Source organism: Pseudorasbora parva, chromosome 8, assembly GCF_024679245.1.
Source record: "Pseudorasbora parva isolate DD20220531a chromosome 8, ASM2467924v1, whole genome shotgun sequence".
Lineage (NCBI taxonomy): Eukaryota > Metazoa > Chordata > Actinopteri > Cypriniformes > Gobionidae > Pseudorasbora > Pseudorasbora parva.
In genome coordinates, this window is record NC_090179.1 from 13,446,479 (window position 1) to 13,464,387 (window position 17,909).

General features: G+C 39.9%; 1 protein-coding gene and 1 pseudogene across 1 annotated transcript in view; both read left to right on the forward strand.

The window, feature by feature from the left end:
* LOC137085043 (G-protein coupled receptor 87-like) overlaps nucleotides 1-16,568 on the forward strand; it is a 34,854-nt gene extending 18,286 nt beyond the window's left edge. Inside the window, exons 2-3 of the mRNA XM_067451597.1 lie at nucleotides 14,510-14,916; nucleotides 15,960-16,568. Of these exons, the coding sequence (XP_067307698.1) occupies nucleotides 14,528-14,916; nucleotides 15,960-16,560 (990 nt within the window). The 5' untranslated portion in view covers nucleotides 14,510-14,527 and the 3' untranslated portion in view covers nucleotides 16,561-16,568. The remainder of the gene's footprint in view (nucleotides 1-14,509; nucleotides 14,917-15,959) is intronic.
* LOC137085690 (5S ribosomal RNA) lies at nucleotides 8,749-8,865 on the forward strand (annotated as a pseudogene).
* Nucleotides 16,569-17,909: the final 1,341 nt, after the last annotated feature.

Consider the following 17,909-nt stretch of genomic DNA (forward strand, 5'->3'; position numbering starts at 1 on the left):
GTGTGCATTTATGAATCATGTGTGTGCATTTATGAATCATGTGTGTGCATTTATGAATTATGTGTGTGCATTTATGAATTATGTGTGTGCATATGTGAATTTAGTGTGTGCATATGTGAATTTAGTGTGTGTATTTATCTTTATTGAGACTTAGCTCCATATTCCCTGGGGTGATGTTTATGAAGGTTATCTCCATATATCTTCTTCTAGGTCCTGTCATATGCAGGCAGGAAGAGGAAGATAGATAATTAAAGTTCCAAAGGTAATTTAATAACAAAAAATACAAAAAGTGGGCAGGCAGGCATCAACACATCTATACATAATGCAGACCGGACAAAGAGTGCAGGCAAGTGCAACTTAAGTGGCTGGCCAGTGGGAACCTGCATGAACCAATGGCAGAATGGTGTAACTGAATGAACCAACCAACCAGTGCGAAGCTCGCAAGTTTGAGCGCAGAACCCGCCAAGTGGGCGGGGCATTTGCCTATGAAAGATGGCGGCTCTGCCATATAATTCAGGTTAAACGACTGAAGCAACTGTCTTACGTAGTACTCATTCCCTTATTGCATGGAACCCAGGTTACATTGGTAACCGAGTACATTCCCTTTCTGCTGATCAGGACTGGTTCCTCTGTTTAGGTTCCAGCGTTATCCTAGGCCAGGGTCCCTGACGCTTAGGAGGGAACTGCTTCGTCTGACTAGGACGTTGACGCCGTTAGGGCAGTGGGTGGTGCTGTAGAGGCGTGGGCTCTGCTTTTTGCTGCTGCTGAGTCAGCACTCTAGGGCAAATTGGAAAGACAGAGCTGGAACACTTCTGCATTGCCTGGGATGCTTTCTGTGGCATGGTATAACACTCCACGAACCCATCCACCACTTGGCCAAATAGGCCGTTGACCAAGATCGGAGCATCCAGGAAGGCGGTCTTGTCGGCTTACTTGATCTCCATCAAGTTCAGCCATAATTGGCGTTCTAATACCACTAGGCTGGCCATAGACCTGCCTATGGTTTTGGCGTTGGCTTTTGTGGCACGAGGACCAAGTCCGTGGCAATTCTGATATCACAAAAAGCCTCTTGAGCTGGTCCAGTCTCATCCATAGCACTTGCCAAGGATGAAGTGGTCCTGCAGGGCTTGGATGGGTGAGAAACCTTGGGCTTCCAGCCCACAGATGAAGGTGGGCAGAGATGCAGGGCCACCGCTTCATCTAGTGGCAGAAGTTTCTCGTATCCCTTCTTGTCAGCACCGTCGATGGTAGAGAGCGCATGCAAGGTGAATGGGCGGAGATTAAGGCCATGATTTCGCCAGTTCATTGCACCTCAAGAAAGAATTGTGCAGCTTTCTGATGAGGGGCCTGCTGGTGCCCCATCCCAGAATCCTTAATCGAAGTGGCTGCGTGCAGGCTTTTCAGGCGAGGCCCAACCCAGGCCTAGTTCGCCGACAGCTTTTGTGAGGACGCAGAGGAGCTACAGCGTTGCTGAGATGTCGAAGGGGCGGGGTCGTCGATGGAGCCCTAACATTCCTAAGCATCTGATGTGACCAATGATACAGAGTCATCTCGTTGATGTTCTCTTGTGTCTTCGTCAGAAGCACCGAATGAGACCAGGAGAATAAATTATACATTATGCATTATTCATGTTAATTATGAACCTGTAGTAGTTCTTAGTAGTCCTCTGGGAGAAAAAAAATGTAGTTGATTACCTAATGTTGAACAACCACATTTGACTAAGCACTTTTACTTCCTAATTTATTAATCAGTGTCTTTTTAGTTAAAGTAGTTACTACAATGTTAATATTGTGTTACTCATTTGTTCCTGTGTAGTTATTCAATAATGAAGGAACAGTATTCTAAAGTGGGGGAGTTAGGAAAGACAGCTGCCGTCTTGATTCCAGGGGGCTAAGAGGGTCAGAAAGCAGTAGAGCCGTGGGTCATCGCTGTCCTGAGAAAACACGCAAAGATTCAATGCGGAGGTGGACTGCAAACATGAGCTGAGAGGTCATTCGGCTTTATTTAGTCAAAAGCAATATGGTGAGGAGAAATAAAGTACTAGACCATTAACAGCAAAAGAGAGTTGTGAAATGTCACAAACCAACAAACCAACTACAAATAACCTAAAAAAGTTAAAAAAACAAAACAAAAACAACAATAAACATTTTTCTGTGTCATCTAAGACATCTAAGGAACTCGAGATGAAGTTCCTGTTTTTAAGGAAGTGACAGACAGTGTTCATCTGTAGAGCTTCAAGGTATACAGCTAGGGTAAGTCATCCTTTGTTTTAAATCATGTGAAACTACAAGTGTCAAAAAATACATTAAAAAAAAAAAATCTCCATCATATTGATTCAATTCTAATTTAACTAAAGTTAAATAAAAGTTGAATCAATATGATAGAGATTTTCAAAAGTCAACTTCTTCTGTATAGGTGAAATTTAGAATAATGTTGGGAAAACGTTTCCAGCATTTACTAATACATTAAGATCAAAAGTTGTTTGCACTGTGAACTAAAATGAACATTTATAATAACTATAATGTTATATATGTAATATATATTGTAAAAATATATTGCTCATCTTCATGTAAAATGGGACCATATTGTATTGTCATTATATATATATATATATATTCACTTATACTCTGTATCAAACAAAATGGCAACAATGACAATACAATATGGTCTCATTTTACATGAAGATGAACAATATATTTTTACAATATATATATATATTGATATATTCTCAACATAGCAACATATCATTAGAGAAAGATGAGAAACACATTTTCAAAATGTGAAAAATCTAAATATATGACCCACAATTAGGGACAGCCAGGATTAGACAGAACAACAATTAGAGGATACAAATTGAGATGAGTTGTTGTGTGAGGAGAAACTGGAGAACAGGGCAGGTGTCTTTGTGAGTGACCAGTGTTAGCTTATCACGATATGAACACAGTGCTCATCATCACAGTACTGTACAGATTATTATCATGTATCAGGCAAGAGCAAAGCATGGCATCGGTCATCTAGGAATATTGATACTTACCAACAGAGGTGGCCAAAGTACACAACTTCCTTACTTGAGTAAAAGTAAAAGTACTACTGGTGAAATATTACTCCGTTACAAGTGAAAGTTGTAAAAAAAGGGTTTTTACTTAAAGGGTCATGAAACCTCAAAACGTTAATACTCATTAATGGTATTCATATGTGAAAATAGTTATTTTTGCTTTTTTCAGAGCGATTTCTGTCTTCCTGTTTGAAAAGCTTAGTCGGAGCAACGTCACAAATGTTGACGTCAGCGTGTGCTTTTGGCCCAAGTTTGGGCTGCTGGGGACATGCTGACGTCGACCGCTCCGAGCGATTCTCGATATTCATGACATAAAGCTCATTCAGTCCAATCCCTGCGCTGTTGTATGCATACAAGATAATTTAGTTAATATGCATGAGACAGTCACTTCTGTCAGGCTCGTCTCCCATCATTATTGTAGAGACATGGTGGGGAAGTTTTGGAAGCAGCGTGTGGAAAAGTCAAGGAGGAAAGCTAGGCGTTGTGCTGATACGAAGTAACGTAAGGGCGCCGAGCGAGCTGTAACTGGGCGCCGTCTGTGGAAGCCTTGGCTACAAAGGCTCGGTAAAGTAAAATTAACTTGAGCAATTGCATGCCGAACCTGCAAGCGTTGACTATCTAATTTATGTCAGGAGGGGAAAATCTGTAGGCTAATGAACAATATTTTTGATGAAATATCAACAAGAATCAAAAGCCACGTCCTCTCCGTTTTATTTGTGGTCACAGACATGCACTAAACCGCATGTGTTCGGGCTCTTAGTGAAACAGTGTGCTGCATATTTGGACAAATATAGATTTGGCTGCCGAATGACCGCGCGGATCGTCACGGCAACCCAGCGCGCGTCACTCTGTGCTTCAGATGCGCGGTCGAGACTATGAAACCTCAAACCCCTTCGCTTTTACCCCGATCTAAAATTACACATATCTATTGCATCGCATATTCGTGGGTGGTTCACGTTCTCTTATCATGTCGGCGCTTTGTTCATCTTGCCAAACAGTGTGCATATTTTGACAAATATAGTTTTATCATGTTTGCATAACATTTAACATTTATTTTAATTTCTCACTGAATTATGCTGGTTTGAAGAGCTGAATGATTTGCGATCTCTGCTGCACGCCACTCATAACTCTCTCATTCGCTGTACTCATCCCTCATTTAATCTCACTGTGGTAGCCTAAACAATGCCAAAGTGAACCAAGAACATGTCTCAGAACCGCTGTAACTGCTGCTGTTGGTATCGCTAATCTTAATGCACCTACTGACACTCCCCTATTTATGCAAACCATTCCCTCTTTCCACACAATACCATCCCACCTTTTCACAGTCGACGAAGGTGTGAAAAAACACAGCTGCAGCAGGGGGGTTTCATGACCCTTTAAGTAAAAGTACAGAAGTATTTGTTTTTTTAAAAGTCCTTAAGTATCAAAAGTTCCTTTCCTTCTTTATGTCAACACATTATTTTATTATTGTTGTTGCACATAATGCCATCATGGTTTAAGCCAGTCAGTGATGCTCCAACTGACATACTAGCATACGACTAACTTAAACTCATTTAAACACTTGTGTATAAGTTACAAAGCTCTTCCCTTACGAAAGGAAAATATATTTACCAATATATTATTGGAAATATATTATAATATATTGTAAATACATGGAATAATATATTTATGGTACTTTACAAATATACAAAATATTATGCAAAATATACAAATGATTGCCGCTTTCAATATATTGCAATATATTGGAGAATATAAATATTAAATCCCTTATATGTAAATATATTGCCTAATGTATTACATGATATTTTCCAATATACTGCAATATATTTTTTGTTTCGTAAGGGTTTACAAAGCTGCTGTCAGTTTAAGGCTAAATGCACGGATCCAATACACTTATACACATAATAATAATAATAATAATAATAATAATACATTTTATTTTTAATGCACTTTATATTTAACAAAATCTGTTTACCTTCACTTAAGACATAATCAACTTTATTTATGTGAATACTCGACAAAATACACATTTTGACACCGTCTTCTTACATTTTGCTATAAACTATAAATCATTGTTCAAAAAATGCTGAGAAATCATTGAACTTCAGGAGACCCTACAAGAGTGATTTCTGAAAGGCTTTCATCATCCACTGACTTTCAAAGCTGCTACAGAAACAACTTTTAACTTTGATATAAATGTAGTGGAGTAAAAAGTACAATATGTTTCCAGAAAAAATAATACTCAAGTAAAGTACAGATACTCAAAAATTGTACTTAAGTACGATACTCAAGTAAATGTACTTAGTTACTGTCCACCTCTGCTTACCAATAACAAACTAATAAGCTTTGACCATCAGGCATAAGTCAAACTCGTTAATATACGTCAACATTTAACGTACATCTGTTAAATGTTATACATTAGGGGTTTCTCTTCATGACTGATTTATAAAGGTTTTTAAAACACTCACACATATTTGAGAATCAGAATATCAGATAGTTGATGACATGGTAAGCAAGTTTGTGAATATTTTGAATTAAAAAAAGGAAAAACAAAATAAAAGAGATCCATCTGTCACTCAGCGCTATTTTGCCTGCGGTGACTCTGGCGAGTATGTGAGTATGACGTGTCACAATGGAAACAGTAAGATGAAATGTTCTAAAATAAAATAATTCACCTCTGGGGTGTCAGCTAGAATATTTTAAACTCATGCGTGAAATGGTTAACTGAGTTATAACTAGGTACTAACCCTGAACTCAACCCAACCCACCCTAACCTTAACCCATGTAGTTACCTTACTGGTAATTTAAGTACTGTAAGTACACTATACTGTAAGTTCTCATACTGTAAAATAAATTGTAACCAAGGTTTGGGTTTTGGTAACACTTTACAAAAAGTATACATTAAAATATATATTTTTAGTTAAAATTTATTTTGATTGTTCCCTTTAGACATTCTACAAAATATAAGTAATAATAAGCAACTACATTAACTAATGCTGAGTTCACACTGCATGATTTTAGCCCTGATTTTCACTCATGTTCAGGTTTAAAAAAAAACAAACAATCCCAGGCAAATCGGTCACCCGGCCCTCCACGTGATGTAAAAGAAAACGTGTTTCATTAGACCAGGCCAGCTTCTTCCATTGTGGTCCAGTTCTGATGCTCATGTGCTCACTGTTGCTGCTTTCGGCTGTGGACAAGGGTCAGCATGGGCACCCTGAATGTGATGCACTGTGTATTCTGACACCTTTCTATCAGAACCAGCATTAACTTCTTGAGCAGTTTAAGCTACAGTAACTCTTATGTTGGATCGGACCACACAGGCCAGCCTTCACTCCCCACGTGCATCAATGAGCCTTGGTCGTCCCTGTCGCCGGTTCACCACTGTGAAATTATTTATTTACCTCCAACTCTCTTTGCAGAACACAATCATTACTCCTGCATAATCTCTTTTAATTTGTATTTTTTTACACAGACAGACCAGGGTGGGGCAGGACGGGGCAGGACGGGGCGGGACAGGAGGGACAGACCAGGGTGGGACAGGACGGGACGGGAGGGACAGACCAGGGAGGGACAGGAGGGACAGCCCAGGGTTGGACGGGAGAGACAGACCAGGGCTGGACGGGAAGGACAGACAAGGAAGGAACAGACAAGGAAGGGGTAAACAAGGGAAGAACGGGGAAAACAAAAATTTCAGGAAGCCATGGTGGCCCAAGAAGTTTAGGCCAAAATGAGCCGCAGGGTTTAGGCAGCCAGGTTGGTCTGCCAAGTTCAGGTTGCCGGGATGGCACGGGTAGAGCAGGGCGCCGGGGCAGCGCGGGCAGAGCAGGGCGTTAGGTTGGCACGGGCAGAGCCAGGAGCCCAGGCGGCACGTGATCCACCGGGACTGGGACCACCGGAACACGATCCACTGGAACTGGGACCACCGGAACACGATCCACCGGAACTGGGACCACCGGAACTGGGACCACCGAAAACATGATCCACCGGAACACGATTCACCAGAACTGGGACCACCGAACCACTATTCACCGGATCACGATCCACAGAATCTGGGACAACCGGAACATGATCCACCGGAACTAGGACCACCAGAACACAATCCACCGAAACTGGGACCACCAGAACATGATCCACCATCACAGGGACCACCAGCTCACGATCCACAGGAACTGGGACCACCGGAACACGATCCACTGGCACAGGATCCACTGGCACAGGGACCACCGGCTCACGATCCACAGGAACTGGGACCACCGGAACACGATCCACTGGCACAGGGACCACCACAACATGATCCACTGGAACGCCTACAGTGGTTCTGACTGCAGGGTTGCTGAACAACTAAAGAAACGTTATCAGCAAGATGGTAAAATGGGTTGTTATCATAGCTATCAAAATCCAGTGTTCGGCATTTTGCGTACGTGAGTTTTTGTTGTAGATGTCTTTAAAAAAAAAAAAAAAAAAAAATGGTGTATTGTGCTAATTAATTGAGATTTCTTACAGCTCTTACAGGTTGTTGGCCTTGTCTGTTTCGTTGCTTCTATTACTCTCCCCTTTTTTGTAAGTCGCTTTGGATAAAAGCGTCTGCTAAATGATTAAAACCCTCAAAAGACCTTCACTTAACTGCCCTTAATTGGTCCTTAGTGGACACTTTTGTCCACGGGGGTCTGAGGTGTGCCCTCAAAAAATGTTTTTAAATAATTGTTATATCAATATCTTCAATAATATAAAAACTATCCATTGATGCAGTTTTTTTTTTTTTTTTTTTGAATTTTTGAATTTATTTACCACTAAAAGTACAATTTTTATGTAAAACATATCTATTTTATATATTTATTTTTATATATTTATTAGTAACTTAATTTTAGTGAAACAAACAATTCCAGTATGTTCAGAGAGCCAAACCCTAAAAATGTGATGACTTTGGTGACATCTGGTGACCTATGTTGGTATAAAATTAATAATTTTCAGTAGCCACTAGATGGCAATAATAGTACCCAATGGCTGCAATATGCATAGCTGCATGAAGGCTGAACTCTATAAACCAATGTTTTAATGAATTTAACCTCTTAAATTTTACATTTTATCACAAGTTAAAATTGTAAATTAAAAAAAAAAAAATACTATAAAACTATAAAAATATGCCAAAACATGCTTAGAAAAATCTAACCATGCAATAAGAAAATGACAAAGTAGGAGATCGTGTGTGTGTGTGTGTGTGTGTGTGTGTGCATGCATGTGTGAGTGTTTGCCACATTCAGAATGTTGTACAGACTCACACCTTCATTTCTGTGTATGTATGATCATCATTGTGTTGGATTTTTTTTTTTTTTTTTGGACAAATAAAAATGAAAAAGCTCTGAAATCTATTAAATTCCCATTAATTCCTATGGGTGGACATTTTTGTCCACGAAGGCCCAATTAAGGAGTTTTTTTTTTCAACCACTTAACATTGTAAAATCAAGTCAATGTATTTTTTTTTATGTTCAGGTGACAAACTTAGAAAAAGTAGCCAAGTCTTGTACCACTCAGATTAAGGGAAGTATTTTTAAAAATAAATAAAAAAATGCTTTTGGACAGTTTTGTCCCTAAGATCCGTAGAGTGTTAAATGTAGAAAACTGTACATTTCTTGCCTGTAACCACCCACTGCAACTTATACCAACGATACCAGCAGCCATACCAATGCTATACCAGCAGCCATATCACCCTGTAGCCCAAGACTGGTTTCCCACTGAAGCTAAGCAGGGCTGAGCCTGGGCAGTACCTGGATGGGAGACCAAATGGGAAAACCAGGTTGCTGCTGGTAGAGGTGTTAGTGAGGCCAGCAGGGGGTGCTCACCCTGTGGTCTGTGTGGGTCCTAACACCCCAGTATAGTGATGGGGACTCTATACTGACAAAGAGCACCGTCTTTCGGATGAGACGTTAAACCGAGGTCCTGACTCTCTGTGGTCGTTAAAAATCCCAGGATGTCCTTCAGAAAAAGAGTAGGGGTGTAACCCCGGTATCCTGGCCAAATTTGCCCACTGGCTTCTGTCCATCATGGCCTCCTAATCATCCCCCTCTCCTGATTGGCTTCTCCTGATTGACTCTGTCTCCTCTCCGCCATAAGCTGGTGTGTAGTGAGCGTTCTGGCTGCCGTCGCATCATCCAGGTGGATGCTGCACATTGGTGGTGGTTGAGGAGATTCCCCCCTTCAATGTAAAGCACTTTGAGTGCCTTGAAAAGTGCTATATAAATCGAACACATTATTATTATTATTAACGACGGAAATAAGCGCAGTTACAATAGCAAAATATGTGGAAGAGCGTTGCTTTAATGTGACTATATTGTATTGCAATAGGTAGCACTTCAAAGTCAATACCAAATCAAAAATATTAAGGAAATCATTTATAATTGAAAGAATTTAATGACAAAATCTGGTTATTTTTTACACTTAAAATAGTTAGAAAATAGATGAATGAGATGATAAAACTTATACCATTAATTATACCCAGCATGTATAGAATGTTACCTGAGAGAGAGAGAGAGAGAGAGAGAGAGAGAGAGAGAGAGAGAGAGAGAGAGAGAGAGAGAGAGAGATAGAAAGAGAGACAAAGAAAAGAGAGCAAAGAGAAGAGCCAAAGAGAAGAGCCAAAGAGAAGGCCCCCAAGATCTGAGGGAGCCAGAGAGAAAAAGAGCCCGAGCAAAAGTTCCAATCTTCTTTTATCTATCCCTTGACCATGTGACTGAAACCCTGAGACATTCAAACTGACCAATCAGACCAAACTTCCCCCACTGTACAACAGGTGTGGCACCCATTTGGCCTACAGTCCTTCAGCATCTCTTTGTCTTTAAGAATCCCAAATGGCCCTGCTAATAAGAGAGAGGGGGGTGTAACACAGTAAAACAAATGTCTTTGTTCAATTTCAAATATCAAATATCTTTGATTATTTTCAATTCTTTCAACTGGAACTGGGACCACCGGAACACGACCCACCAGAACCGGAACCACCAGAACACGATCCACTGGCACTGGGACCACCGAAACATGATCCACCGGCACAGGGACCACCGGAATTGGGACCACCAGAACACGCCCCACCAGCACAGGGACAACAGGCACACAATCCACCGGAACTGGGACCATCAGAACATGATCCACCGGCACAGAGACCACCGGAAAATTATCCACCGGAACTGGGACCACCAGACCACAACCCACCAGAACTGGGACCACCGGAACACGATCCACCGGCACTGGGACCACCGGAACACGATACACCGGCACAGGGACCACAGGAATATAATCCACCGGCACAGGGACAGCCAGAACACAATCCAGCGGAAACTGGGACCACCGGCACATGATCCACCGGCACAGGGACCCCCGGAACACGATCCACCGGAACTGGGACCACCAGAACACGATCCACTGGCACAGGGACAACCAGCTCACGATCCACCGGCACAAGGACCACCGGCACACGATCCACCAGAACTGGGACCACCGGAACTGGGATAACCGGAACATGATCCCCCGGAACAGGGACCACTGGAACTAGATCCACCAGAACAGGGATCACCAGAAATGGGACCACCAGAACATGGTCCACCAGAACAGGGACCACCAGAACATAATCCACCGGAACAGGGACCACCGGAACTGGATCCACCGGAACACAATCCACCAAAACTGGGATCACCAGAGCAGGGACCACCAGACTTCCTACCCCCGACAACGGATCCTCCTCAGCAGAGGGGTCCAATGAAGTAGGCCTGCTCTTCCTCCTCCTTCTCCATTTCCATGTCATCGGAGGGCTGGGGCCTCCACTGACAGTAGATGGAAGAGAACCGTCAGTGGGCTGGGATTCTGCTAGTGTGGATGTTCAGACTCTCCAAGATGGTAAATATGATGGACAAAGTCCCAGAATCCCAAATGCCCCCAGCTTTTCCATCTCCCCCAGGCTGAGAGGCATGACAGATGTTCAATACCTCCTTAATCTCCGCCTCTGTGTAAACCATGTGATCAATCTCAATGAGGAAACTGCAGGCAAAGTCCCTCACATCAGCCTCCTGCTGACGGATGTAACGTTAGCTCACATCTTTAGCAAGTTGCAAGAAATTGGAGGGTGCGGTTGGGGGAGATGGAAAAAGGAAGATACCCATCCTGCTGAGACAAACTAGAAATACATAAACTCAAAACATACCAAACTGGGAATCACGGGGGAAAACAGGAGACGTAGACATAACAACGTTCCAACCAGGACTGACAAACACAAGGAGCTAATAAATGGAAACAAATGAGGCAGGGAACGAGGGAACACAGGTGGGGCAAATGAAACCTGAGATAACAAGGGCGAGTTCAAACAAAGACAGAAGCACATGGCCACACTAAAGCCTAGTTCACACTGCCCGATTTTTGCCCCGATCTTGAGTCGCCGACAGGTTTTGCGAAATCGCCGACAAATGCCCAAAATCATAGGCAAATATGTGCTTGTGCACGCGAGTGACAATCACGCAGTGTGAATGATCAAAGACACAATCAGAGAGAATCACTGACGAGTCGCCAACGCCCGCGAGATATTTGGCATGCTAAATATCTAGACCTGTCGGCAATTCAAACTCCTGCTGTGTGAACTGACTGAAAATTACATCGGCGATGACCGACAGCCAATGAGAGAGTGAGATACAGGGCATCGGGAGGTTCAAATATATCATAGATATATTTACAATTCTATCAAACAGAAACAAAGGCCAAACATTTGCACATCCAGCCGTAGCAGCAGATCCGTCATAATCTTTTTTCTTTTTCTCCACAAATCAGCACACATACAATTTTAAGCAAACTTTCTGCAGTTTATCATTTTTAATAACAATTCCAAGTCTCGCACGAGAACTCCGGTCTGACGCACGTGTGATCTCACGTTGTTTACTCGTCACATCGCACGTGTGATCTCGCGTTGTTTACTCGTCACATCGCACGTGTAGTTGGGAAACGTAGTTTGCGCACCGGAGAGAGAGAGAGTTGTCGGCGATTCTTCCTCTTGTTCAGTCATGCAGTGTGAACTCCTCTGTCGTCAAACCATCGTGCAGTGTGAACACAGCAGTGACTGAATGATACCCCAGATAGTCATGCAGTGTGAAAAGAGCAGTAACCCGACGAGTTTAAAAATCGTGCAGTCTGAACTAGGCTTAACAAAACCCACATGTGCACACAAGACAGGACAGGCATGCACTCTAAAAACTAATACTATGATTTACTCAATTTTTTTGGTGAAACATTTTTACACTAAAAAAATTGAGTAAATTTTAAAACAGTGAAATCAATTATAGACACCATATGAACTGAGTAAATGTAAGTAAAAAAATTAAGTAGATCTGAGTAACTGCATTTGTTACATTAACAAATTCAATTGAGTAGAAAAAAATGGGTAAAAAGCATTTAAAAACCAATATTTATGACTAATATGAACTGTTTTTACTTATGAGTATTACTAACTTGTATAGTATAACTAATTTCCTCTAAACCTTTGTACAATACTCCACAGTCCACACAAACACACTTATACATGACATGGCCTTTATTGTCGACGAGTACAGCAATAACGTTACAGCATATATTACTGTTTTGACATGTAAAGAATAACAGTTATTTTACAACATTTAAACTCATGTAACAGGCATTTTAGAAGTAAAAATGAAACATTTAAAAGTAATTCAAGTGTAATCAACCGGTCTGTTATCCCATTTCCACCGTATCAGCGCTGTTTCTCGAGCCTGAGATGGACTTAGTGTTAACATTAGCGGTTTGCGCGGGTGGACTTTGAACTCGAGACCGGTTTCATCGTAGCTGAAAGATGCAGCGAGGCGCCAGACTCCATAACCTGACAATAAACAAACAGTGCCCAGTTTAAATAAGATTTTATCATCCAAATTCATTATATTCATTATCTTTACGAATAAAGTTGTGTGTTTTGAGCAACACAGCAGGCATTTCAAAGACCAACGCCACACGTTAACTTAAGGTGACTCACACTGTCCCTGTATGTTGTTTTATGTCCCTGTATGTATGTTGAATTAATAAAATGCCTTTTAGCACAGTAATGATTATATAGATAAAACAAAACATACAAACCTGAATTTCACAGAGGAAATGCCCCAATTCTGCGACGCTGAGAAGAAGAAACTGCTCTGGTGACTGAGGAGAATTCAAATATCCGCCCTCACTCAACCGTCGAGCTGTCGTCACGTCAGAGGGTGGGGGAGGGGTGCATTGTTTTAATCCAGTAAACTTACTCAATTTCTTCAGTGTGTGTTAAATATTAATAATCTTGATTTTAATTAAGTAATATTTGTGGTTCTTAAAACAGATCGGTTTAATTCTCCATTCTCAAATATTTTGAAATAAATTTCACAAATGTATTAAGTATATTTAAATTAAATAATTGGTTATTTGAATACTAAATTATTTTAGTGAAAAAAACTTAAATATAACTATACATTTTAGACAAAATTAACTGTTGGATTTTTAGTCAATTATTTTGGTATGTTTAACTAAAACCATCAAGTAAATGATATTGAGAGATTTTATTAAGTTAATAAAGTTAATTATTACTGTGATATTTACTAAGCCACTGAATTATTTTTTAGAGTGTGTGACACTATAATTTTAATAACAATTAAGTAATAACAATCTGGAGAGAACAGTGATGTCATCGTCCAGCTCAATACAATTATCATATAGTGTCAATGCAGATCAGTAATATAGTTAAATATTATATATAAAATATATGTCCCCAACTAAGCAAGCCAAAAACCAAAGATGAAAGAGGTGAAGGTGGCAAGGAACCAAAACTCCATCAGGTGACAGAATGGAGACATTTTTGGGGAGAGAATCCAGGCTCAGTCAGGGGGCCAGTTCTCCTCTGGCCAACAAATTAATAGTCAATGATTCAGGCAACATTTCAGGTCAAAAGTCAGATTGGATCAGAACATTTAGAATATTTGTCCAAAGTGTTTTAATAAAAGTGTTAATAAGATATTAAACAGCAGTCTACTAATTATTCTAATAATTACTTCTAGTTGACATGTTGTTGCAAAGTTACTTAAAGTTAGTAGAATATCTAAAGTGCACCTTTGAAATAAAGTGTTACCTATTTTTAAATGATTTATTAGTGTTTTGCTAATGTTTTGTTTATAATAATCAAATTGGTCATTGGTTATGTCAGTTTACAGTGCATTAACACTTGGAAACAAATACGTCTTTGGATTTTTAAAAATATATCAGTGATGAATACATGATGGAATTAACATTGAAATTAACAACTAAGATTAATAAATGCTGTAGAAGTATTCTTTATTGTTAAGTTTACTGTTAGATAATGTTAAAATATAAAACCTTACTGAAAGTGTAAGTGGTGTTTTGGAAATTGTCCATATTTTGTGTAGTAAAATTCTATCTCTCTTCCAGCAGATATCGATCTGTCTCATGTCTGGGTCACCATCTAGCTCGGTCATGGACCAGAACACAACCAATTCAACCAATTCAACTCCAGGAGCTTGTGGCTTGTCTGAAATGCCAGCTCGTACATTCTTTATATCTGTATACTCTCTGATTTTTGTGGCAAGCCTGGCACTCAACAGCATTACAATATATGTGTATTTTTGTAAAGCTACAAGACAGTCCAGCATCACAGTCTATCTGAAGAATCTGGTTATAGCTGACTTGTTTGTCTGCCTGTGTTTGATATTACGCATTATCAAAACTGCGAACACTTCAGTGGAAATTCAGCTTATCTACTGTAACTTTGGTGCTCCAGCTTCCTACCTCAACATGTACTCCAGTATTCTCTTCATGGGATACATTGCTGCCAACAGGTATGGATGTCCATCCGTCCATCCATCCATCCATACATTAATTGATACATCCATACACTCCTTCATCCTTGTAATAAATAAACAGTAAACCATGTTTTAATTACAATAAAAAATAAGATTATCAAAAAAAATATAGATTAATTAAATATATACTTAACAAAATATTTATATAAAAAATATTATTATTATACAGCTCTGAAAAAGAGAACATTTGAGAAATCAATGTAAAGTGGTCTCTTAATTTTTTCCAGACTGTATATCACTTTGAAATTGTATAACGATAATGTAATGTATACAGAATTAAATATATCTTGTATAATTTTAATGATAATAAAAACAAATTTAAAACTGATTTGAATATATAGTATTTCAATATATAATATTAAATATACAGTAATGGCCAAAAGTATGTCCAAAGATTTTTTTAATCATTAGATTAAATGATCAAAATATATTTTAAATATTTTAAATGTGAAGGAGAAACAAATCTCTGGATTAAAGTGGATTAAAGGGGTCATGAATTGAGCTTTTGATATATAAAAGGTCATGGTAATATAAGAATATTCTGTAAGTTTGAAAATGTCCTTGTTAGTCAAAGAAAAGCTTTTATTGACACCAGGTCCAGCAAATGATCAAATATGCCCCACCTTGATGTCATCATGTTGTGAAACACCGACATGACACAGGCCTCCATAGAGCTAAACCGGATCCAACTTCTAAGCAATAAACAAACCACATAAGCTTCATTCGGATTCTAATATTATGAATGCATGGATGAACTTTATTATTTATTTATTATTTATTTATTTATTTATTTATTTATTTATTTATTTATTTATTTATTTATATTTTTATGACAGCCTGGCCAAAAATTACATCGACACAATTTAGCATGTTGTGTTATCATAAATACCAAAAAAATTAAAATAAGTTCAATGCATGATTATATTTTACTTCAGTAGCAAGTCATGGAGCCACAATTGTCACAAACCATTTATGTATTTTGAAAGCCTTCTCTGTATTTCTTTGCTCCTTTGTTTCAGGTACATGAAGATTGTACGGCCCCTGAAGACTCACAGGTTGCAAACAGTCCGCGCGACCCGCTACATCTGCACAGTGACCTGGGCTGTCCTGTTGTGCTTTGCTTGTGTCTACATTGCTGTTTTTTTCAGTTCTGATAAAGAAAACACTCCCCACGTTGGTTTCGGTTGTGAAAGCTTTCATAACAGCTTGCTCAAACAGATCTACTTAGTAGTGCAGATCCCTTCTTCTTTAGTGTTTATTTCTGTGCTGGTATCCTTGATTCTGTTTTATTGGCTCAATGTACAGAAGCTTCGTCAAGCTCAGCGCACTATGCCGGAGCAGCCTGGGAACATTAAGCTCAGCAAGTCAAAACGTAACATGCGAGTACTGGTGCTGGTTTTCTGTGTGTGCTTCGTGCCCTATCATATGGTGAGACTGCCATACGCGTTCATCAGTCCCCTGCTGCAGGACTGTAAAGCAGCTCAGGTATTCAACATCCTAAAGGAGCTGACCGTCGTGCTTGCAGTACTACATGCCTCCTTGGATCCACTTATTTACTTTGTCTTTTGCAAGACCTTCAGGGCCCATCTTAACCTTCAAAGATTTCAACAAAGGAACTAGTAAGTTAAAGCTGCTGTCCGTAACTTTTTTTGTGTTCAAGATTTACAAAAATTTTATAATGAGAATGTACAACATTAATCCATTTTCCAAACCGTGTTTTTGTCTTACCCTGAATAATTATGGTCCACTTATAATAAGTGTTTTTATTGGGACTATTTTAGGTCAGTCTGGTAGGTTCTGCTGCGGAGGAGCACAGTCCCTGCGTGACTAGAGTGCAAAAAGTTATGGACTGCAGCTTTAAGTGAAGCTGAAATGTGTGATTGCTGCACTACTTGCAGCAAAAAAAAGAAAAGAAAAAGAAAGTCAAATCTAACCAACATATGGTGGGGCTAATGTAGCCAAGATATGGCCATGAAGTATGGACCCTATATTTGTTTGAAAATGAGTTCCACGTAAACTCTATCTGAATTAGTCCCAGTACAGGCCCTAAATCGGTTTATCCATGGGTTCCATGTTGGCACTGTCTGAATTAGTCCCAGTACTGGCCCCAAATCAGTTTGTCCATGAGTTACATTTTGGTACGGTCTGAATTAGTCCCAGTATGCAATGTTCTCTTTAAGCTGTGTGCAGAAAGAATAAAATGCGCAGACGGCAGATGCAAAATGAGGTGAGATATTCATTTGATTGTACTTTTTAAATGAGAAATAATTGCAGTGCTCTGTTCAACCGCTATAGAGTTATTATCGCTATCGTGTTAGAATCGGTGAATGCGGTTTACAGGTTTCTTAGAGAGAATGATGTCGATGTGAGGGGCAGTGTGTCCTGTTCACCGTCCAAATAGCTCAATATGAGAGGCAATGTGAAACGTTAAGACATGAAATAAAGCGTCAACATGTTTTAAAGAAGAGTGGCTTTATTAAGTTGAGGAAATAATGGATGATGGGCACAGAATATTACTTAAGACCAATACAAAGAAAGGATTTTTAGAAATTTTGGCCAACTGAAAAGTAGGAACATGAAAAGTATGAGTATGTACAGCACTCAATACTTAGTTGGCGCTCCTTTTGCCTGAATTACTGCTGCAATGCGGCGTGGCACGGAGTCGATCAGTCTGTGGCACTGCTCAGGTGTTATGAGAGCACAGGTTGCTCTGATAGTGGCCTTCAGCTTTTCTGCATTGTTGGGTTTGGCATATCACATCTCCCTTTTCACAATACCACATATATTTTCTATGGAGTTACGGTCAGCTTAATTTGCTGGCCAATTAAGAACAGGGAAACCATGGTCCTTAAACCAGGTACTGGTTCATTTGGCACTGTGTGCAGGTGCCAAGTCCTGTTGGAAATGTAATCTGCATCTCCATAAAGTTGATCAGCAGCAGGAAGCATGAGGTGTTCTAAAACTTCTGG